This window comes from Zalophus californianus, chromosome 3, assembly GCF_009762305.2.
Source record: "Zalophus californianus isolate mZalCal1 chromosome 3, mZalCal1.pri.v2, whole genome shotgun sequence".
NCBI lineage: Eukaryota > Metazoa > Chordata > Mammalia > Carnivora > Otariidae > Zalophus > Zalophus californianus.
The window spans coordinates 168,397,746-168,422,742 of NC_045597.1; the positions used below are offsets into that span (position 1 = coordinate 168,397,746).

Below are 24,997 nucleotides of genomic sequence, written 5' to 3' on the forward strand. Positions count from 1 at the left end.
TGAACTAGAAGCTGAGATCATGGCTTCTTCCCTGAGGAGACCTGTTATTGTCCATGAATATATTTATGCACTTAGTCAACATAGAATGCTATGTCAGCTTTTCAGTTCTCATTAATAAAACAGAGGGATGCCTTTGAAGAATATTCATTCAGAATCTGAGCTGAAAGGCACTATTTAAAAGCAAACTATTACTGGTTTTCTGACTTAAGTCTGTTAACTTTTGCATATTGTTTGAAGTACAGAAGGCAGAGAAGAGCCATAGCTAAAGTGTTGTTTCAATATAATTTAGTTTCCATATACTAAAATCAGAATTTTACTACTATTCCATTCTTTTCATTTATTTTTTCATTTTTCCATTTGTTGCCCCTTTTAGCTATTATTTTACTGTTAAAAATTGAAAAGCATCAAAAGACAAAAGACTCACTGTCTTTTTATAATTTGTAATTAGTTTCATTTAAAATACTCTTTGACTTCCTAAATACAGATGTTCCTAAATTATAGAACTATGAACTCTCAGTAAACATAATTTACTTTTGTCACAGATTTATAAACCTAAACTTCTTTTAGCGAGCTTTTTCTTTCTTAAGTTGAAGCTTTTTTCCTAATTTACTGCCTGAAATAATGTTAGCTGAACTAAATTATTCTAAAGAATAAAAGAAAATTTGGGGACTATAATCAGTGGCAGTTATGATTATTAGTTAATTTCCTGAAAGTGTGATTTGATTTTTTAGTTTACAGATTTGAAAGATTTTTTGCCTTCATCCATTCATTGGCACTTCTTTATGAGCACCTACAATGCGCTCTTTAAATTCTAGCTATACACTTGTGAACAAAACAGACATGATCCCTGCTTGTAAGGAACACACAGTCTGGGGGAGAACAGAAAGCCAGTAAAGAAGCTTACCAATACTTTCAACTTGCATTAGCCTTAGGAAGGAAAAGGACAGAGAACTTGAAGATAGGACAAGGGAAATCTTAATTTTGGGGGTGGTGAGGTGATGGGTAAGGAGCTGAGCTCAGAAGCATGAGGAAGAGTTGGTCAAGCAAAGATGGAGGGAAAGGGCTTTGGGACAGAAAGACCAGGACATGCAAGGGGACTCACATGAGCAAGAACATAGAGTTTTCTAGGAACTGAAGACATCCCATGGCTCCTGGGAAGTGAGAAAGGGGTAGAGTAGTGAAAGGGTTTAAGAGTCAGCAGTATGCGCCTTGGTTCGAGAGTCTCGTTTTCACCTGGAAAGCAGTGGAAAGCCTTCCATGACAGCTGTACATCCCTCCGGTCATTGAAAATGTCTCTAAACCCCCACTTCAAGCCTTTCAGAGAATCTTCGTAACCCAAGATGTTCACTGGGTCCAGCGTTCCCTCCAGAGTCAGCTGGAGGTCAAGTCACTTACGCTTCTTGCTCTCATATGGGAGTTGGAGCACAAGGAGCAGTAGGGTCTGCCCATCCACCTGGGAATTCACCCAGTCTGCTTTCTGGCAGGTGGTATCATGGATATAATGAAAATACAAATAAACCATGGTATCATTTTCACATTTTGGTACACCTTCCAGAATAACTGTTTCCTTATGTTGGGGGATTGCTTTCCCCGTGTTGTTTGAGTATATTTGGGGAAAATTTCAACTTACGTCCTATTGAAGATGATTGAAGATATTTTATTCTTAACATTTTTCAAACCAAACTTGTATTTTCATTGAATCATTATTTTTCATGTTTTCAGAAGAAAGCATTAAACTATATGAAGGCCTAATGATTTGCTTTTAAAAGGATAACCATTTTTTTACTTATATGAAAAAAGTATGTATTTTATAAACTCTACCTCATTAATTTAAAAGACCAAGTAATATTATTACCTTACATATGTGAAAGACATGCGTCTAGATAATCATACTAGCCCCTGTCTTATTTTAGCCCACTCTTAAAGCATGTACAACAATTTTTTTTAAGTTTTATTTATCATAAAATGAATTAAGTGAAAAGTCACAAGACAGGATTCAACTCTTCAGGTTTTCAAACCAATTGGTTTACAAAGACCTAGGAAAAATTCTATTAATGTATAGCTCATAGCAGTTTGAGTGGGAAAGGAACATGTAGGTTTTACATCTAGGAGATTTTTTTTACCTACTTCAACACATCCTCAAAGAAGCTTTAAAGGCACATGACTGCCAATCCATTTATACAAATGTAAGACAGCTCTTGGATTAAATCGAGTAATTCAATGATTTTGAGGATATGATTACTTTTTATTAATTATCAAACCTTTTAAAAAGCTGTTCTTTCCCAAAGGGGAAGCATGAATGCTTCCACCAAAGAGAATTTGAGATGTTAATTACTGTAAGTTGTAAATATTCATTTGTTATAGTGATGTAATATTAATAATTCCCAAGTTTTGTGCTTATTCTGGGAAACAAAGAGATTTTGATGGAAAAAATAAACAAGTAGCACACTTAAAAGGAAACTCAGGTACAACGCATCAATCCTGCACTAGGTGTGATATTTGCAAATTAATCTCCTGTTTCTTTTCGGCCTAACCATAATAGTTGTCATTTGGACTGAACTGTTAGGATTTGGAAGCCCGTGCAAGAACAATGGAATCATCTGAAAATAGAACGAGGAAACCTTCTGCCCTCTTAGGTTTGCTCTGGAATCCCAGGGTGATTTTTTCTGAGTCAGAGATGTCACTAATCTGAAAGCATTTTCCCCTCCATATCCTTCTGGGCAGCAAACACAGTTGGCAAACTAGGTCCTCAGTCAAAAGCCTGCATCATGAAAAGGGCTTAGAGAGAGTGGAGAACAATGTAAGCAGAGCCAGTTGCCCCAGACGGTGGGGCAGAAGCTGTGATGCCAAGGCAGGCAAAATCACTGAGTCATCCAGAGACTCTGTCTTTCATAAAAGTGACTGCTCATTTGTACCAAAGGGGGCTGACAGACCAAGGCTGGGTTTTATGTGGCAGACCTTACTTTAACTCAAAATAAATTTTCAAATGCTTTTTTTAAAAAAATCATATAAAAATAAGTTAGGGGAAATGTATTCCACCACTGAAATCAGGTAAGCTTCATTTTTAAAGATTATCATTATGCAGCAGAACTATGTAAAAGTCCAAGGTTCATAAGGCAACCCTATCCTTTAAAATATCACATTATTAAATAGAATATTTCATGGTGAAAGCAGAGTCCCCCAAAGCATGTGTACTTACAGTAAAAGGACGACATTCAATCCTGACCTTAAACAACAAAACTAACTTATGAAATGAATTCACTTTTTGCAAATCTCTCAAGTCTAAATTTGACGTCTCCAATGGAGGGAAAGCAGAGGTGCATGACAATTTGTCTGAGTATATTGAAGACAAAGATGCTAACACGCATGGAGTCCAGCATTGTGCTTGGCACTTTCTCAGATCTCTCCTCATTTAATCCTCCCAGCAACCCACAGAGGTAGATAATACTCACTTCCACTTCTTGCCCCTGGATGTCGTGGCCAGTAATCCAGAATTCCAGTCCAAATTTCAGTCCCTGCAATCACACCCCCACTGTGTCTCTAAAGCCATCTCTCATCTAGGTTCTTAAATTGGGGCCAAGAAAGGGAAATGATCTTCCAATGAGAGTTTTTTTGTTGTTCAAGGTACTAGACCAATTTCCTTTTTTTTGAAAGCATACTCAAATACAGAATTCATTACTTATAACTGGTATGTATCCCACCTCCATTGGGATGCCATTCATGATTCTATAGCAAATAGGATCTATTTCTTCTGTCATTATTTTGGAACCAAGCACACTGTTTGGTCTTAGCTAGCTACGGTCCTCTTAGTAGAAATTCCCTAGCACATCTCTGGAACTTGCAGATGGACTTCAGGCTCATAGGTCCCAAGCAGAGACATGGAGCACACACAGCTCATAGTACCAAGACTGGGCTTCGCCGTCCATTCTTTTTTAAGTTGCTTGGCTCAGCGCCATACAAATACTACAAAGAAGCTCCTTTCCACTGCAGCCCTTAAAGTTTTTTGCTCTTTTTGTTGTCCTCTGTTTAGAGTAAAAGTTTCCAGAATAGAAAATACTGTTTCTTTGAAATGTTACAGATCTGAAGCAAGACTCTGTGCTGTTTTCCCATGTTGGCACTTTCAGAAATGAGCAACGGCAACAAGAAAGAGAAAGTCAAAATCTTCAAAAGGTTCAAACATCCAAGGAGTATTGCCTTTAAACTCCCAGCTTTCAGCTTCAGATTCTTTAGTTTTATACTGCAGTCGGCTCTACTCCCCAGAAGATGTTAACTATGCCATTTTCACAGACTGATTGTCCATGCAATCTGCTGAGCCTATTGGAAGTTTTAGGAGTAACTTGCATACATGCATAGTGTTTAGGGCCTTAAGGAGTCCTGGGGGAAATATGAATGGCTAGGACATGTGACAAGCCCAGGGCTTATGATTCAGCCAGTGTTGTAGGCCAGATCTCAGCCAATTATCTGCTCAGCTGAGAAATCGTGCCGAGTTGGAACTAAGAATATCGAATGTAATTTTAGGTTTCTGCTATCCGATGATATAATAAGCAGCATGGCTGAAAAAGTTCTAAGCACCCATCCAGAAAGAAATAACACTGAACAATCAGTAAACAATGTGCTCGAAAGATTAAAAGTATTCCCTCTACAGAATATTATTTTAGTATCTTTCTGATTTCAAATTTATTTCTGGTTGCCAGCACTTGGTTGCTGAAAATAAGATACTGCCCTTAACCATACAGTGCATTCTCAAATAAATGCTTTAATCTGGCTGCTTATATGTTGATCGAAATAAAATTTAGATACACAGACTTTCAATAAATTTTAATAACCCTTATTATTGAAAGATATGAAATTTAAAAATTATTTCTCTATATACGTAAATAAATAGTGATTAGCAAATTCAGTAACCTGTCATGTAGGCCTGAGATGCAGTGTCTGTACCACATCAGAAGCCAAATATTGTTTGGTGCCATCATCCTTAAAGCTCATTGAAATATACCAGAATCCAAGTGCTAAGCAGACTGACCTATACTTGCGTACTTAGGGAAATATATTTAAATAAGGCAGATTTCTAAGCCAAGACACTGGAAAGGACAGAAGTGAGAGCAGTTACTTTAGCATTTCAGTGAGAAATAGGCAATGAGGGTTTGAAATATAAAAACAGCCAAGAGCCAGAAGTGTAAACGAAACCACATTGAATAAAGTCTTGGTGAATCTGAAGCCAGCTCTGTAGAAATCATTGTCAGCTAATGGTATCTCTTTTAAGCTTTCAGAAGAAAAAGAAAAGAAAATCAGTTTATATTTTTAGGGACTTTCTTAAAACCATGAGAACCAGTGTTCAAAAGGATCCCCCTAGGAGTTAGCACCCAAAAAGAAGGAGGTAGGCCACTGTGCTCTCCTTAGCAGGGCAGGGAAGAGGAATAACACATTGTAGATTTTTCGTGACAGGCCTGGAATTAAAAATGGCTTTCTGGTAAAAGTCACTCACAAAAAATTAAATTAACCAAAATGCTAACTATGTGAGCATCCTAGGTAATTAAGGTTGTGCTTCAAACAGGGCTCTTTTCCCCTATAATTGTATAGCATCAGGTCCTAACACCTTTCTTCTTTTTTAACTTATAAATATATTGACAGAAGCATGAAAAGAATCTACCTGAAAGAATTCTTCCAAATAACACATTTGTATTGCAATGCTTTGTTTCTATTGCAGTGTTTTTGTGGTGGTTCTGACTTGTTTGAGGGAAATGTATAGATAATTTCTATTATGCAGTAAGGGGTGTGAGTGCCTTTGATTTATTTAAATCAATGCCAAGGTTACCTAAGGGCTAGTGTAAATTCAGTGGCTACTGAAGCATGAAACATTCACTGCCTCCATCCTCCATCACCTTGATCTTGCTAACTCCCCTCCATCCCGCTGTGCTACTTCTGTGGCCCATGTGTCCTTGTGCAGGTGTTTGTCTCGTCCAGGTGATCTTGTGTCTGTCTTGTCCAGTTCTCCCTGCAGTTTCTTCCTGTGTGTCTGTCTGTAGATGAAGGGGCTGAGGATCAAGTGGGTCCTCTACACAGCTTCCCCAGCCACGAACATGCCACCGGCGGGGAGAGGCATAGACTCCTAGCCCCCTCCATCTCGGTGTCTGTGCCTGATGATGACCCTTCCAATTCCGATGAGGAGTACTATGAGCATCCTTTGTTCCACTCACAATGGACTACCTCTAGTGTGCTCCCCAGTGTCCCAGCACAGAGTGCAGAGGCCCACTTAGGTCAGGAGAAAGGTGAACCAAGCATGGTCTCCTTTTGCTCCTCCCCCCAGCCTGCAGCTTTGACCACATGCATCATTCTGACTGTACCTTCAGATGTGGGGTGGGAGGGAAAGGAGCCTGTTTTTTCCATATGAAAGTGAACTCCCTATATGGTTTATATGTCTAGCCAAACACCTTATCTACAAGAAGCCTTATTTGGGGCATAGGTGTATTTTCTTTTTCTGTATCATTGCTTCTGAAAAGAAAGCCAAAAAAGGGGTGGGAGTGGGGGGAGGGAGCAAAAAAGTTCAGTTAAAGTATGCCTCCTTTCTGCTCCCTGTAAATAAATCAGAGGGGGAAGAATACATCCTCTACTCAAACTGAATAAGAGGACCCTGTATATAATTTTTTTTCCTCCTTGGATATATAGACTATTACTAGGACCAGACTTAAATAGAATTAGCCTTCTTTTTAGTGCCGTGTCAATACGGTAGCTCCTTAAAAGAGAAAAACATGAATCTGTATAGGGCAGAACACATGTTACAGAAGGAACGTATTTCTCCAAATCATTTAATCATCTACAGAAATTACAGAGGCTCCCCCTAAGTGACTAAATATTGGCTCACATGAGCAGACCTGGGCTAAAGTGAAGGAAATGATCCAAAGCCTTTGTCATTCCACCCTCATAAAGCTAGCCAACCCTAGTGTATAATTGGCCATGATGAGGGTGGTGGGCTGAAATTTATCTCATTCTAACTAGGTAGTTTTGTAAAGGAAAACAAAATACGTTTTGTGTAGGTGAAGAACTTATTCTCAAATAGGGAAAAATGACTTGTGTGCATGAAGAGTTTATTTCCATACGGGACAGTATTTAATGAAAGGGCAGATAGTGCCAAGGCAATGGGGAAGAAACTCAAGAGTTTACCAACTACATTCGTGATAATAAACTTATTCTAGTGTCCATTGGAAAACAAAGAGCGCCAATGGCTCAGACGTTCTAATAGAGAAATATAACCCATATGGAGTAAAAGTAGGTTCTAAGAGTGTGAACTTAGAACAATTAAGAGAAATATGGGAAATTTCGAGTGAGAAACAGGTATAATGGAAATAGACATGATTTATACAAAATGAGGAAATGGAAAGCCAAAAGTTTGTGTGGATTTGGAAAACATGTTGATTAAATTGATTAGACTTTACCAAGAAGGTGACATTAATAAAGCAGCTATAGTAAAAGTCTCTTATCTGTAATCAAAATCTCTAATTCTATGACATTATAAAAATGGCCTTGATAATCATTTGGAATCTGAATTTTTTAAATGTTGCTTACATAATTAAATGACAAAAATGAAAGTCCCTGAGTGCTAAATGGGAGAAATAGATGAAGTAGTTCTCCCCTCCCCCACCCCCTGCCCAGGGGTTGTAATATTTCTCAAAAAAAAAGAAAATTCCTTTCCTTTCCATCTGTAGTCTTTCTCACCGGGCCATTTAAACAATGTTTCATAAGAATTTCATCCGAATCTTTCATTTGTAGAACTATAAAACAGCTTATATTTCCCCTCTAATTTCTTAAGCAATAAAATGGGATTCATTTTACCGGCATTTGAAAGTGCAAATGAGAAGCAAATGAACACAATAAATCATGGCCTTCATAGGTGTGCTTTTTACATTTTAATTGCAAACATTTTTCCATGTGATATACATCTTTTGGGAAGATATTTTGGCAGTTTGATTGTCGTTCGGTTATGTTGGTGGTTTGGTTTTGAATTGCAGAAACAAGACTTTACAGGTAATGTGCACATTGTCTTATTCAGGATCAAGGGCAACTATACATGAACTACATTATTGGTATTACAAGGGTGTAAGCAATATGGTAACAGTTGTATCCCCAAGGTGGACTTTTCTAAATGCTAAGATTCCATTTTACCTGGACCTTGCTTCTCAAAATAGTTTGCTTACTCCTTGAAATTTTTTACATTCTCCCATATCATATAATGCAATGAAGGTAAAATAAATTGAGTTAGGAAGTCTTTTGCCTTAAAAATATTGCATAAATTATATTAAAATATAATTTAATACTTTAAATACTTGAGACTTTGGCCTTTACATACTAAATAAGATAGTGTTGATGGATTCCATGATAAAGCTGTTAGGATAGTTGATGGTTATTATGTTGAGGCCGGGTGTTTTTTATTCCCCAAGATTCTTTACTGAAGTTTGCATGTGTTTAATAAAATAATCAGAAATTCGTATGTAGGGGCTTACTGCATTGGAGAAAACAGCCCATGTCTAGCAAACGTAAAGATTTTTTTCAGTCCATCAATGCATCTGTCTTTTCATAACCATCTGTTATCCAAAAGCACCATCTCTTATTTCCAGCAAGCTTCCTACATGTGTGCAACTTACTGCCATTTCCACTAAGGGGAATAGAGCAATAAAACACTTTCAGCTCTCAAGTTTTCAAATAAATAGCCTTTTAACGAGACTTTAAAAGGCATCATTATTAGCAGATTATATATATAATCATTGCCCAAGCAATACATAATGCACGTTGCATTCGAATATTAATCTGCTCATCCAAATGGTAAAGTAAGGTTCTGGTGAGGTTGATGTAATGGAGCTGAAAGTGTTCCATGAGTAATATTTCTGCCATTGTGTGTATTCTGTGGTCATGATGTCAACATCTTTTTCGTCCCTAAGAAGAAGAAACGCTAGAGGGAACAGTGGCTGAGGAAGAGACACCTGCCACTCTTCCTGGGAAAGAGTGCGGGGCTGCCAAGGCCTCAGACCAACCCCAGGGCCTCAGTGAGGGCCACGCGGAGTCTAGTGTGGAGGCCCACATAGCTCTTGAAGAGAGTGCCCCAGCAGGGGCCCTGCAGGAGAAAAGTGTAAAAGAGGTCACCGAGGTGTCTCCAGAAGTAACAATCCCTTCCTCTGCCAGGGAAGGTGTGTCTTTCCTAGGATTTGCATGTGTTTTGTTGCAAATGATCTCTCCAGCAGCTTACGGACCTGATGCCTTTCCAATGCTATTCCATGGCTTGGTCTTCTCATGATCCTGAGACTGATGTTGTAGGTTTAATGAGCAGAGTGTGGCTTGCACAGGTGCTGTGTGGCAGCTAGGTTTTCCACTGCTGCAGCTGATTCTTGGTTTTACTTTGCCATGATACAATATGCTTTGCAGCCCTGCTGACGATGCTGTGTGAGCTTTTTGTCTGCCCGCCCCACCCCCCCCATCTCCAAGTGTTTGCCAGCCACATTGCTAATACATGTATATTTTTATTTTTATTTTTGGGACAGCAATTCATATGCTTTTCTTTCAAACCGTAGAGTTGGATTTTGGCACATAGAGGCTTAAATGATAGAATTGTTTTTGTTTGCAACCGCAATGTGCTATATTTTTTATGCTTCGATGAATACTGGTTTGGTTTCCTTAAAAGTTCCTGCTGATGCTTCTCATATCATTTCCTCTCCATGGCAGCCAGCGTCTTTGACCATCTCCATATCTCTTGAGTTTTCATTCATCTAACCTCTATTAGAAGTTCATAAAGTATTTCTTTTCTATTGTTACAACAGGACACACAAATACATAAGGTATTGATGATCCATACACTTGCTCTTCAAGCGATGACTGAATTTTATTATTTTTCCCCAAATCTTTTCCAGATAGTTACATGTAGCCCTAATGACCACAATGAAATAACTGTGACCTTAAAACACATGTGAGAGTCTGAAACCTTTTGGGTTGGTGAACAAATGAAAATAAAGAAAGAGCCATTTAATTTCTGTGAAGCATCTCTAAAGCCACTACTTAGTGCCTCACTGTCTGTCATGTTCCAGCAAATGAGGTCATGACCAGGGAGAGAAAGATATGATAATAATTGGCTCTTTTTAAAATTTTTATTCACATGACATCCCGGTATTTTTTTAAGATTTTATTTATTTGATATCCCAGTATTAATAATATAATTCAGATTTTCTTACATCTGTCATAAGGCTAATGATTAGGAATTAAAAATTTTGATTTTGTGATAGAAACCACCTTGTCATATCATTTAAAGTTAATAGCAAATATTTATTTATATTCCTGAAATTTAATCTCAGATGATGCCTTTAAAAATTATGTCAGTAACTTCTTAATGTTCAAAAACTTGGTCCTGGCATTTATAAATCAATTAACTTGATTTTAACATAATACTTATTATGAATGAATTGCCCTTCTGCCCATGGCCTGCCAGTTCATTTTTAAATGAGAACACAAGTGAAAAAGTTCAGTAGACTTTCATCCGTTTTTCATATTTAGCCCTTAATGTATTTTTGTACCCTAATATTACTGACTTATTCAATATTCTTTAATTTATCATTTTTGTCTGCAAAAGGCACATGAAATTTTCTCCTACAATACATATTACATGGTATTTAGGAGAGCCCGAACAAAGGAGAAAAGAGTATTCAAAATACACAATCCCTGTATGCATTAATTCGCAATGGGAGTCCATTTCTGCAGTAGTACAAATGTATCTTAGTCCTGACATTTTCATATCGATTTTTAAATGGGTAGCATGCTTGCATGTTCCATAGTTTTGTTTTGTTTTCTTACCCTACCATTCATTTGTCATTTCAAAATATAATTTTAAGCTTCCTGCCTGAAAGCACTTGCCTATTATTTGTTTAAAAATCAACCCAATTACTTCAGGTTTACTTCCAGCCTCGAAGATGGAGTTCCATGATCAACAGGACTTGACTCCCTCTCCAGCTGAGCCCTTAGACAAGAAGGACAAAGAGTCAGAGAAACAAAGTAAGCCTGGTGAAGACCTTAAACATGCTGCCTTCGTTTCTCAGCCTGAGACAACTAAAATTTTCCCTGACAAAAAGGACATGCAAGGCCCAGAGGAAGAAAAAGCACCTCCCACTCTGTTTGGGCATACTGTTGGTGCCGGGCTAGAAGACACGAAACAGAAGACAGAACCAAGCATCGTAGTGCCTGGTATTGGCCTCTCTGCAGAGCCCCCAGCTCCAAAAGAGCAAAAAGACTGGTTCATCGAAATGCCAACGGAAGCCAAAAAGGATGAGTGGGGTTTAGCTGCTCCCATCTCGCCTGGCCCTCTAACCCCCATGAAGGGAAAAGATGTCCTTGAGGATATCCCCAAATGGGAGGGGAAACAGTTTGATTCTCCCATGCCCAGTCCCTTTCAGGCTGGCAGCTTCACTCTTCCTTTAGATGTCATGAAGAATGAAATAGTTGCAGAAGCATCACCCTTTGTCCCTGCCCTATTACAACCAGATGACAAAAAATCTCTGGAAGAAACCAGTGGCCCAGCAACTGCCAAAGATAGTTCTAAAGCTGAAGAGCCCCGTAAGGATAAACCTGGCAAAATGGCAGAAGCGCCAGCCCTAGAGGCATTCACCTTACCCAAAGATGCCCACATTCCGACCGTGGAGGAATGTGTCCCAGAGAAAGTTTTAGGAGAGGAGAAAGGGGCAATAAAGCAAGAGAGTGCACAGAAAAAAGAGCAGGAAGTGACACTTACTGAAAAGGAATCTCTGCTAAAGCTTGAAGAAAAGACAACCATTTCTGACAAAGAAGCCGTGCCAAAAGAGAGTGAGCCCCTGAAACTGACAGATGGAGAAACAGGCATAATTCAGCCCTGCATGGAGCATACCCTCTCAAAAGAAGAGCAGAAAGTCCAAGAGCCTACCACAGAGCCATTAAAACAGGACTCATTCCCTGTCAGTTTGGAGCAAGCAGTGACAGACTCAGCCATGACCTCTAAGACACTGGAGAAAGTCATGACCGAACCAGTGGCAGTAAGTGAAAAGAGTGCAGCCCAGGACCTTTTTGAAGAAAAAGTTGCAGACAAAGATATTAAGATGGAAGGGGTTGGGCCTGCAACATCAGTGGAGCTTGACATGCCGTTTTATGAAGATAAGTCAGGAATGTCCAAGTATTTTGAAACATCCGCCTTGAAAGAAGAAGTGACCAAAAGCATCCAGCCAGGCAGTGATTACTATGAACTCAGTGACACCAGAGAAAGTGTCCAAGAGTCTTTTGATACCCTATCTCCCGTGTGTAAAAACGGAGACAAGGGACTTGAGGCAGGTAAAGAACCCCAGCCCAGTGCTCCAGCACAAGAAACAGGGTACAGCACTCTTGCACAGAGTTATCCGTCTGATTTACCTGAAGAACCTAGTTCTCCTCAAGAAAGAATGTTTACTATTGACCCAAAAGTGTATGGGGAGAAGCGGGATCTCCACAGTAAGAATAAGGATGACTTGACGCTAAGCAGGAGTTTAGGACTCGGTGGGAGGTCTGCAATAGAACAGCGAAGCATGTCAATCAATTTGCCCATGTCTTGCCTGGATTCCATAGCCCTTGGATTTAACTTTGGTCGGGGACATGATCTCTCTCCTCTGGCTTCTGATATTCTAACCAACACTAGTGGAAGTATGGATGAAGGGGATGATTACCTTCCAGCCACAACACCTGCACTGGAGAAAGCCCCCTGTTTCCCAGTAGAAAGCAAAGAGGAAGACCAGACAGAGGGAGGAAAAGCCGCTGGAGAGGAAAGTACTCAAGTCGAGACCTCGTGTGAGTCACCTTTCTTAGCCAAAGATTACTACAAAAATGGTACTGTCATGGCCCCTGACCTGCCGGAAATGCTAGATCTGGCAGGCACAAGGTCAAGATTAGCTTCCGTGGGTGCAGATGCTGAGGTTGCCAGGAGGAAGTCAGTCCCATCAGAGACTGTGGTCGAGGAGAGTAGTACCGGCTTGCCCCCTGTCACTGATGAAAACCACGTCATTGTTAAAACAGACAGTCAGCTTGAGGACCTGGGTTACTGTGTGTTCAATAAATACACAGTCCCACTCCCATCACCCGTTCAAGACAGTGAGAATTTGTCAGGGGAGAGTGGTTCCTTTTATGAAGGCACGGAAGATAAAATGCGAAGAGATCTAGCCACAGACCTGTCCTTGATTGAAGTAAAATTGGCAGCTGCCGGAAGAGTCAAAGATGAGTTCGGTGCTGAGAAAGAAGTACCCCCGCATATCTCTGGTGACAAATCGGGACTGGGTAGGGAGTTTGATCAGGAGAGGAAAGCTAATGATAAGCTGGATACTGTTCTGGAAAAGAGTGAAGAACATGCTGATGCAAAAGAACATGCCAAGGCAACAGAAGAGGCCAGTGATGAAGTTGAAACATTTGGCTTAGGAGTAACCTACGAGCACACTCCCACCAAAGAACTGACCGTTTCAAAAGACGCATCACCTCCCGCAGCCGAGAGAGCTGAGAAAGGTCTTAGTTCAGTGCCAGAAGTAGCTGAGGTCGAACCATCCAAAAAAGCTGAACCAGAACTGGATTTTGTTGCAATGAAAGCTGACCAGGGTCAATTAGATATGAAAATCAGTGACTTTGGACAGATGGCCTCAGGGCTGGCGGTAGACGCTGGAAAGGCAACAGAGCTTAAGCTCGAGGCGACACAAGATCTCCCCCCCTCATCTGGAGCACCTCAGGAGGAAGACGCGTTTATGAGTGTTGAGGCTGGCCACATGAAAGAAGGCACTAAAGTCAGTGAGACAGAAATCAAGGAGAAGGTAGCCAAGCCTGACTTGGTGCACCAGGAGGCTGTAGACAAGGAAGAGTCCTACGAGTCCAGTGGTGAGCATGAGAGCCTCACCATGGAGTCCTTGAAAGCTGATGAGGGCAAGAAGGAAACATCCCCAGAATCCTCTCTAATTCAAGACGAGATTGCCATCAAATTGTCAGTGGAGATACCGTGTGCACCTGCTGTCTCAGAGGCTGATTTAGTCCCAGATGAAAGAGCTGATGTCCAGATGGAATTTATTCAACAGCCGAAAGAAGAAAGCAAAGAAACCCCAGATATCTCTGTCACGCCCTCCGACGTCGCAGAGCCATTGCCTGAAACCACCAGGGCTGAACCGGCAGAGGCTCAGAGTGAGGAAGAAGAGATAGAAGCCCGGGGAGAATATGATAAACTGCTCTTCCGCTCCGACACCCTTCAGATTACTGACCTGGGCGTCCCAGGTGTCAGGGAGGAATTTGTGGAGACCTGCCCTGGTGAGCACAAAGGAGTGATCGAGTCCGTTGTGACCATCGAGGATGACTTTATCACTGTGGTGCAAACCACAACGGATGAAGGGGAGTCAGGTTCCCACAGCGTGCGTTTTGCAGCCCTGGAGCAGCCTGAGGTGGAGAGGAGACCATCCCCCCACGCTGAAGAAGAGCTCGAAGTAGAAGAGGCAGCCGAAGCCCAGGCGGAACCCAAGGATGGCTCCCCGGAGGCTCCCGCTTCCCCTGAGAGAGAAGAGGTTGCACTCTCAGAATATAAGACAGAAACCTATGACGATTATAAAGACGAGACCACCATTGATGACTCCATCATGGATGCTGACAGCCTCTGGGTGGACACTCAAGGTGTGCATTATTTTTTTTTTAAATTTTCTACTTCCAAATAAAATCCAATAACCTAATGGATTTCTTTTTCATTTTAAACTTGTTAAATGTCCCTTTATCTCTATTTTGCATTTTGTTAAATATATGAAGGATTGTATACATTTGTTACTAATGTTTTCATTGTTGTTGTTGTTGTCATGGTTTGCTTTGATCCGCAGATGATGATAGGAGCATCATGACAGAACAGTTAGAAACTATTCCTAAAGAGGAGAAAGCTGAAAAGGAAGCTCGGAGACCATCTCTTGAGAAACATAGAAAAGAAAAGCCTTTTAAAACCGGGAGAGGCAGAATTTCCACTCCTGAAAGAAAAATAGCTAAAAAGGAACCTAGCACAGTCTCCAGAGATGAAGTGAGAAGGAAAAAAGGTTCATTTCACAATAACTTCTTTAAAAATGTTTTTGAATTCATTATTACTCTTTTGTAGAAGAAACTTCCTAACAGTGGTAACTAATTATTTATGAAATTTTGTTCGGTTTTGCTCCAACTGTTTATTTTCTCCTGATGGTATGCTTTTTTGTGTTTTCTTTATTCGTAGCAGTTTATAAGAAGGCTGAACTTGCTAAAAAAACAGAGGTTCAGGCCCACTCTCCCTCCAGGAAATTCATTTTAAAACCTGCTATCAAATATACTAGACCAACTCATCTCTCCTGTGTTAAGCGGAAAACCACAGGTGACTCTTCAGTTCTGCAATGTGGCTGGCAAACATAGACATGTCTTTTTTTTTTTTTTTATCTCATTCCTGTAGCGGCTTCTTCATTTTGTTTTTCTTCCGAGAATCTTAGCAGTCATGAACAATTTCGCTATTAAGTGTCTTGTATCATTATTCTTTTTTTTTCCCCCTCCCTGCAGAAGAGGTCATGACCATCTGTTTCTTTGTCATGCTCAGACTTAGCAGTGATTTTATCTTGGCATTGTGCTCTAGTGTCACGTTCTGGGGATTCCTCTTTTCATTCTGTGTGTTTGGTTAGACGATGATGATGAATATAACTGTGGTATGCCTTCTCATTATTTTGCTTATTTATCTCTCTCATGCTTAAACCCATACTATATTTGTCCTATTTTCTACATGGTTACTGCCAAATCTGTTACTGATGTTGATGAATTTGCCAAGAATGGGTAGTGATTTCAAGACTGAAAATGAAAAGCAAATCTGGGGTAAAATTGTGATTGCAAAATTACTTTGCTTCAGATAAAAGAAAAAAAAAAGGAAAGGAAATTGCCTGCTCATCCCATCAGATTTTATTCCTTGTATCCAAAATTAGCAAGGCTTTCAATTCACTGTACTACATCTCTTCACTGACACTTTGTCATTGGGATTTTCTTAAATGTGTTGGATTCAAACTGCTAATTTTTCTATATAATTTAGTATTCAGAATTCCCGGATAAAACTCCTTCGTTTCTTATAACTTAGGTGTATTTCTATGTTGCTACCTTCTTATTTTTCTGTCTTCTTCAAATATACTTGTTTTTAACTCCTTAAAAAAGCAGTGAAATGAAGGAGCAAAACTTATTACAAATCACAATAAAAGCTCATACAAATATCTATAATGCAAACTCTATTCCTAAATTTCAGTGCAAAGTATTCATGTTAAATGTATAATTATCCTAGGATAATCTTAATTTGCAATACATTTTAGCATTCATTAGATAGCACACTTGCAGGCTACAAAATTAGGTATCAGATTGCTAAGTAAGAAAGGAATATTTACCTTTACATACCCCTTAGATAGGGGTAAAAAAAAAGGTGCCTTTATATAAACCTTCTGATGGCTTTAATGATTAAGAGCGGCATTAACCTTTGTAAGAAAAAGAAAATCAAGGTAATTGATGGTTTTATGATGGTCAATAAAATTCTAAGTATTTTGTATCTGTGTTCTTCATAGGGGAATCATCTCATGAGCTTTCCTCCAAGAACTAATCTTTAAGGCAGTATTTGAAAGTGGAAGGCTCATAAATTATATAGAAACCTTGATGGTAAAAGTTCAGGTTGAAGAGTGTTTCTCAGTTAGAAATTAGTATGACATCTCCAACTCTTATATCACATCTTAATTCATTTGCATTAAACTTGGAATTTTACTTCTAGTTAGAAAAATGCATGGACAGGCAGACTCTCTTGGTTTGGGCATAAAAATCCTATATCATGTATAAGAGGATGAAAAATATATCAGGATTATGGAATTTTGGAGGAAACATCAAATGGTTTGGTGAAGTGTCTGACATGTCATTGGTATTCAATTTGCCACACTGATAGTGAATTGCCTTTTCAAGTCATTCATTAAAGAAAATTTAAGATCTTTGGACTTATTAAGATCTTCCCTTAATCTGTTCAAATATTAAATACTTGAGCAGAAAGCATATATCAAACATGGATGTCATTGGCTTGAAGCAAACTCTATGTCACAGAATTTTAAGAAATATTACAGAAATATTAGGAAAGCATCATTTGCACTGCTTCTTTTAAAAAAAAATCATTCCAGAATCTGTGAATAATCTTACTAGCCTGTCCTAAGTAGCATATAGCATCTTGTAGACAGTTATACTTGTGTTAGAGCTGCATGAGACATAAGAAACCTTTCTGAAACTCATTCAGAGTGCTTATAAGCATAAGTTCCTCCCCCACCCCCCCCCGGTGTTTTCCTTCTTATGAAAGAAAATTAAGGAGGAGGTAACTACACAAGCTTGTGCCTTTCATTTTCTAAGCACAATTTTTAAGTAGGGATGGTTTTCCCAAAACACAAAGGATTGTTTTCAATCATAAGAGATATTCAAGTCAAGTCAGGTAAGTCATCAACAGAAAATGTGCTGGAGATAGTGGAGTTTAAAACTGAAGCCAGAGGTATAAAACAGCAACAAGAAAAACAACAGTAACAGATGTGGTAATAATTCATACAGGCAGTGCATGTGTAGAACATGTTCTATATTACTGAACCTAAATTCCACTCTTGTTTTCTTTCCTTGACAATCTATTTTTCTTCTCATGTGGTGCGTTTCACGTCAAACAAGTGTGTCATTCATATTGTGAAATGAAGGGGTGCAGAGGGAAAGGGGTTGGCTGATCATGAGTTTGGAATATGAAATATGGAAATATCTGTATGTATGCCATTGGCTACAAAAAGAGGGCTTGGGAATCTCCCTGAACACTCTTTAATATCATGCCAACCCTAGAAACCAATCACTTCCCCCTTTTCTTAAATTCTACAGCATTGGATGGTTGTTCTGTGACTTTCGTTCTAAAGGATCTATGCTCGTGGAGTAACAGTATTTAAAGGTACCTTGGTAACCAATAGGAAATTATTTGGTGTGCTTACCTAAGCTTTGGTAAACACTGGGTTATGTTAATTAGCACACACTATAGTGGGAGCCACATGCTAGAATGTTCTTATTCAGGTTTCTTCAGTTACTGAATTCGAATCTCAAAATAAGCAAAGTTTTGCTTTGCATTCGTCTGTTGACACAATTGAGTATCCAAAAGATATTGAAAAATGCATTTGTGTGGTTGTTAAGCCACTAAGTTTGGGGTTGTTTGTTATCTTCTTTTTTTGACAGCAACAGGTGGTGAATCAACTCAGGCTTCCAGTGTATTTAAACAGGCAAAGGACAAAGTCTCTGTGAGTAAAATAATCTTTTCCTTGCTCTTCACTTGAAGTTCCTTTTGGTATTGGTGGCAACGTCTCAATAACTTTAGATATAAGTTAGACTTCAGATGTTTACTCTTAAGTGTCATTTTAAATTATTCACTCACCCAGAATGATTCTTGGTAGCATTTGGGCATGTCTCAATGTCTTCTGGAATGACATGTGATAGCAGTTGGTGAGGGCAGAGCTGGGATGAAGGTTGCCTTTTTTCTTTTTAGTAAAATGGAAACAAACAGCATGATAATCTGGCAAAAATAGGGGAGCTCAATTTATTTACTTTTCATAGAATCGAGATAAATCATTATAATCAACATTAAACTGTGTTTGATAATACATTTCATTATTGTTACTACAAAATAAGAATATGAGAAAATTAAACAATGTGGGTGAGCAAATATAAGTAAAAATGTATCATAATCCCTTTACCTAAAGAAAACTACAGTCAACTATTTTGATGTAAAATCTTTATTTTTTCCTACTCACTTATAGCTGTAATAACTTAAATGGAAACACTGCATCAGTTTTTTAATTAAACAGTAAACAGATTTCCCTGTCGTTAAACATTCTTGTACATCACTTTAATGACTACACTGCATTCTGTTTTATTTATTTATAGTGATATACTTGATCAACTCCCTATTATTTGACTTTTAAACTATTTTTATTGCCATATTAACAATATTGCTGTAGAAATATTTTTGGCTTAATCTATGGATGCATCCATATGCTTTTCCTTAGGATAATTTCCTAGTAGTGAAACTACTGTTTTAAGTTTTTAGTTTTAAAGTTTTTGCTACACATTGTCAAGTTGTCCTCCAGAAAGGTTCTACTGACTTATATGTACCCCCAGCTGTATATAAGAGTACCCATGTTCATTATTATTACTAGATATTCATATGCTTTTTCTATATTTACCAAGTTATGGAGATAAAATGTTTTAATCTGGTTGCATTAAAGATACTTAACTTCTTCATGTATATAAATCATTCATATTTCTTTTTTTAATTTTACTTTTTATTTGATTAACCATTATTTTTTAAGCTTCCAAAAAAACAGAGCCAATATGAAGTATTTTACTCCTTTCTGATTGAAAGAAAAAAAAATTAAAAGACTACTAAGAGTGGTGCCTGGCTGGCTCAGTTGGATCAATTCTTGAACTCGGGGTCGTGAGTCTGAGCCCCACATTGGGAATAGAGATTACTTCAAAATAAAATCTTTTAAAAAAAAAGGACTACTAAAGAATTCCTAAAATTACAACAAATCGTTTGAATGATATTAACTAGTAGTGCATCACAACGTTCTGGGGTTTAGACATCATATAATATGTAAATCACAACTCTTTGTTTAGCATTCTAAAAACTAGTAAGATTTTAATGCCAGTGGTACAGGCACTCTGGAAAACAGTATGGAGTTTCCTCAAAAAGTTGAAAATAGAGCTACGCTACGACCCAACAATTGCACTACTGGGAATCTACCCCAAAGATACAAATGTAGTGATCCGAAGGGGCACCTGCACCCCAATGTTTATAGCAGCAATGTCCACAATAGCCAAACTATGGAAAGAGTCCAGACATCCATCAATAGATGAATGGAGAAAGAAGATGTGGTATATATACATACAATGAAATGTTACTCAGCTATCAGAAAAATGAAATCTTGCCATTTCCAACAACGTGGATGGAACTAGAAGGTATTAGACTAAGTGAAATAAGTCAGTCAGAGAAAAACAAATATATGATTTCACTCATATGTGGAATTTAAGAAACAAAACAGAGGAGCATAGGGGAAGGGAAGGAAAAATAAAACAAGACAAAATCAGAGAGGGAGACAAACCATAAGAGACTCTTAAAAATAGGAAATAAACTGAGGGTTGCTGGAGGGGAAAGAGGTGGGGGAATGGGGTAACTGGGTGATAGACATTAAGGAGGGCATGTAATGTAATGAGCACTAGGTGTTATATAAGACCAATGAATCACTGAACTCTACCTCTGAAACTAATAATATACTATATGTTAATTGAATTTAAATTTAAAAAATAAAGGGATTGAGAAAAATAAATAAAAACTAGTAAGATTTTAGACTTCCATTTTTTATTGTGAAAAATAGAAATTCGTTTCCAATGACAGCCAAACTTTTTATATCATTTTGAACCTAAGGGACTTCATGTGAATTTTAAAAATTGATTTTTATATAATGTTTTCAGACATATTCCTGAATTATATGGCAAGCAATAGAATCCATGTATTGCTTTGGTAAACACCGGGCTTGAGAATACTGTAACTTCAAGATTTCTGTCTCTTTACCTTTTATTTCTGATGGGGAACCAGTGAGTTGTGGTGGTTCAGGGCAGGGTTATGGAGCAGACCAGGTCCAGGTCTTGAACATTTATTAGCTATATGATCTTTTTCTCCCTATGTCTTAATTTTCCAAAAATAAAGGGAGGAATAAAAATTCCTGTATCCTAAGTTAGTTGTGAAAATTAAATATGGTTAATTACAAAACCATCTAGTGCCTAGAGCATAGTAATTATTCAATAAACAGTGATAGTTGTTGTTATTATTTGAAAGGTAGAAGTCTTTAGGAGCAGATATAGAAAGTAAGTCAGCTTTCCCCCATTTAAAAAAGCATTTTTAAATGGACATTTTTCAGAAAATCTTTTTTTTGAACTTTTAGTTTCTTGGCTTTTAATTCCAGTTAGTTAACATACCATGTAATATTAGGTTCGGGTGTACAATATAATGATCCTACACTTCTATCCAACACCCAGTGCTCATCATGACAAGGGTACTTCTTAATCCCCATCACCTATTTAACCCATCCCCCCCACCCACCTCCCCTCTGGTAAACATCAGTTTGTTCTCTATAGTTAAGAGTCTGCTTCTTGTTTCTCTCTCTCTCCGTCTCCCTCTCCGTTTCTCTCCCTTTTGTTCATTTGTTTTGTTTGTTTGTTTGTTTGTTTGTTTGTTCGAAAAATATTTAGGAAATTTTCAAGTCCCTTAGTCTTTAAGTAATTCAATGTGAATTGGTGTACAACACTTACACTTAAGAAAGAAACCATATACATCTTCTGACACAAAGCTAATGTTTTTTTCCTTATAAATGCCCATCTCACCTTCCTGAAGAAGAGGGATTAGGCCACCAGTCTTTCTAACTTTTTCTCATTTAACAATTTTTTCTCCCCTCATAACCTCATCTTCTCCCTAAAAATTTCCTAAAACCCCAAGACCAACTCTTATTTACCTGTGACTTTCAGGACATCCATCATAACAATTCTTTCTGATTTTTCAATTGATCTTTATTGTGAAACTGACCTATATCATTCATTTCATTTGTTGTGTATTTGTTTTGTTTTTGTTTTGAGCCAGTTGTCGCTCTTAATTTGAGGTAATCCAATTATTCCATTTTTCTCTTTCCTGTATCACTTTTGAAATTTGCTATTCTGTGGGTAGCATCAATCAGAAAAGAAGGACTTGGGTCAACTCAGGCACACTGCCCACTCAAGATGCTGGGTCTATAAAACAAGAAGTGATACATGCAGTCTGTTATTGTGTCTGCCCCGGTTAAAGTGCCTATGGATCTCAAAACTTGAGATAAAGCTGCCAGTTTCAACTGCCATTTTTGTAACAGCTAAATCATATTAATTATTGAAGACAAAAATCTCCTTGGCTTCATCATACCTTTCCTATTTTTAACAAAGTCCCCCATGAGACGTGTGGCATGCCAGCATAAGCTTCCTCCAAAAGCCGTATATCCAACCCATTGATTTTCACTTGCAAAATATCTCTCTGGGGACTATCGACACCTGGAAATTGAGCCCTGTGGTTTAAAGAGATTGTGGGCAATCTCTTTAATGCTAACTTTCATTTTTAGAATTTATAACACATTATACAAATTGTGGTCTATGCATAACAATGTTATTAATTCTATGGTAAATTTGGCCCCCACTAGGCATTTTACTTATAAAATGAACTAATTTTATATAAAATCTGTAATTTTCTGATGAAGTCAATGTAGATATCTGAAAATACATTTTCTCAACTTTAAGAAAGTATTTTCCATTATGAGGACTTAAATATGCCTTGTTCTAAAGTTCTTGAAATGTGATCAAGATATTCTTTATAAATACACCTTCAAGGTTCTGTTTATTAAAGGAACAATTCCAACCAACTCTCAAGACATTTTCCAAATACGGTATCATTGGGAGACTTATGGCTTAACCAGACCTTATATGTAGAATTCATGAAGAATATTTTTATCTATATTGTCATATATGAGCAGTCTTAAGTGAGTTCCAGTTAAAAATGAGTTGCTCAATGAAAATCTCTTGTTCTCACGTTAAATATACATGTCTATCATTGATTATAACCATTTATCATGTGGTCTTATTAAAAGTAGGCATTTAATTTCTTATATGTTTATACATTTTTTTATTTTCCTTTGACTTCATAGTTTGGTTTATTTTGTGATTTTGTTTGTTTTCTTTCATGGCTAGAATTCTACCTTGTCAAAGATTCCTGCCTTACAGGGTAGCTCAAAGTCCCCAAGATGCATCTCTGCTTGCCCTAGTACGTCTCAAAGGGCTTCATTTTCTGACAGGTTTTCAATACAGCCCACCTCAGCAGGCTCCACAGACCGTTTGCCATACTCAGAATCAGGGAACAAGGTAAGGCAGCAGGTCAACCGAAGGTTCAGAAAAGAATATAATTTCGGAGGTTATAAGACATGATTCAGTAAATATATAAAAAACAAAGACTAAACTCTAAAATATTTGACATATAAACAATAGACCCTCTTAAACGCAAATAAAAGTCTCAATAGTTATTAATAGTTAACCAGTAAAAAAAAAAAACCTCTTTCTAGGTAGACTGTTCCTTATTAATTTATTACTTATTTGTTTGGTATCTTGTAAAATTTCAAATACAAACCAATAAAGTAAAATGTATTATATAAAATATTACACATAATATATATATAATAAATATATGTTACTCATAGTATATAATAATATATAATGTTGTATCATCTAAGAATGGCAAATTATATGTAATATAATACACCATTTGGACTCAATCAGACACATCAGGATTTAATACTGCCTCTGCTACCTATCAACTCGGTGATCTTGAAAAAATTACATAAACTGCTTCAACCTGTTTTCTTGGCTATAAAATGCAGATAGTATTTTGTGGCAAGAATTAAATCATAAATGGATGTAAAGTACTTAGAATTCTAGTCACATAAATGCACAATATATGGTAGTGGTCATTGTTAACTGGTATGCATGCAGTGCCCCTTGGCAACCCTTTCTGATTAACAAGTTATCATGCTAATGAAAAATTTTTTAGTAAAATTATTAATTCACTGGAGATTACTTGAGTAAATTCATTTTACCCATGTTATTATTTAGAATTTGAATTTCATGATCAATTATTAGCACTAACTCCAGAATTATATATTTTTATAAAACTTCTAGGCAAATATGAACTCTTTCTAAGTTTCAAAGTAGAAATGCTTATAAATATATGAAATTCAGTAGTCTGTATTAAAAGAAATTCATCTATCAGCACAGGAGGAAAAATAGAGCAATGTAAATCACTTTGTATAATTGAAGATGCTTAAGAACCCAATGTCTTTTTCCCCAATCAGGATGGAGTAACCAAGAGCCCAGAAAAGCGCTCTTCTCTGCCCCGACCCTCCTCCATTCTCCCTCCTCGTCGAGGTGTATCAGGAGACAGAGATGAGAATTCCTTCTCTCTCAACAGTTCCATCTCCTCTTCAGCACGGCGGACTACCAGTAGGTTTATTTTCATTTGGCTTCCTTTTTAATCCTTTAAGTAGCAAAGAGCTTATTATGTGTCTATATTTTACATCTTCCAAGGAAAGCATACACTGAAAACAAATTATATTTCCTCTAAGAATCAGAAAATCTAGACTATTCATGGATCCAAAACAGCTGTGTGAGTTAAAATGATTGTTGTGGAAAATGAGTACCTATAAGGAAGTAATTAATAGAGAAAACCAATAGTCAGGAATTTAAAAAATATATATATTTGTATAAGCTTAACCCTTCTTAGGAATCCAAGTCCTAAAATCTAACTGGAAAGCCAATTATCAAAACCTAGGATTCTGCTCAATTTGTTAAGAATTTGAATTCCAATGAGGGTGTAAACATAACATGTTCAGTGCAATAGTTTCAGTTTCTTTTGATTGATGGCCCATAATGAACTGGTTGGCAGTTATCACAGTTTAAAAAAAAATATAAAAATGTTCCAATCATTACCCACTCAGGTGTTGTGTTACTACCAAGATTATCTAGTTAAAGCATGGATTCAAATTATTTTCATAAATATGTTTCTATTACAACAAAAGATATATAGATGCTAAAAACTTAAGACACATTTTTCACTCAATTTAATTAACAATGCTGCTGGTTAGGTATTAATAACCTGATTGAATCTAGTGATGAGAAAAAAGAGGGTAACTTGTCCAATGCTATTAAGATAGAAAGTGGTTGAATTTGGTTTTCAGCCCACTGATAACTTCATGACCTTAATGTCTTCTTTATATTTATTTGGAAGAAATAGTACTAGAAAACTGCTATGTAGAATCACTTGGAGAGTACCATCTCTGTCATTTAAAATCCATTAAAAATGGTGGAA

At 37.5% G+C, this 24,997-nt stretch overlaps 1 protein-coding gene across 23 annotated transcripts in view; it reads left to right on the forward strand.

The window, feature by feature from the left end:
* Positions 1-24,997, forward strand: part of MAP2 (microtubule associated protein 2) — a 282,492-nt gene that overhangs the window by 230,424 nt on the left and 27,071 nt on the right. For 9 of the 23 annotated variants that reach the window (XM_027588654.2, XM_027588657.2, XM_027588660.2 and 6 more), the window contains 7 exons: positions 8,934-9,179; positions 10,927-14,664; positions 14,862-15,068; positions 15,239-15,373; positions 18,250-18,311; positions 22,831-23,001; positions 23,985-24,132. In XM_027588654.2, coding sequence (XP_027444455.1) covers positions 8,934-9,179; positions 10,927-14,664; positions 14,862-15,068; positions 15,239-15,373; positions 18,250-18,311; positions 22,831-23,001; positions 23,985-24,132 — 4,707 coding nt within the window. The remainder of the gene's footprint in view (positions 1-8,933; positions 9,180-10,926; positions 14,665-14,861; positions 15,069-15,238; positions 15,374-18,249; positions 18,312-22,830; positions 23,002-23,984; positions 24,133-24,997) is intronic. The other 14 variants (XM_027588666.2, XM_027588670.2, XM_027588661.2 and 11 more) reach the window with 13 other exon arrangements.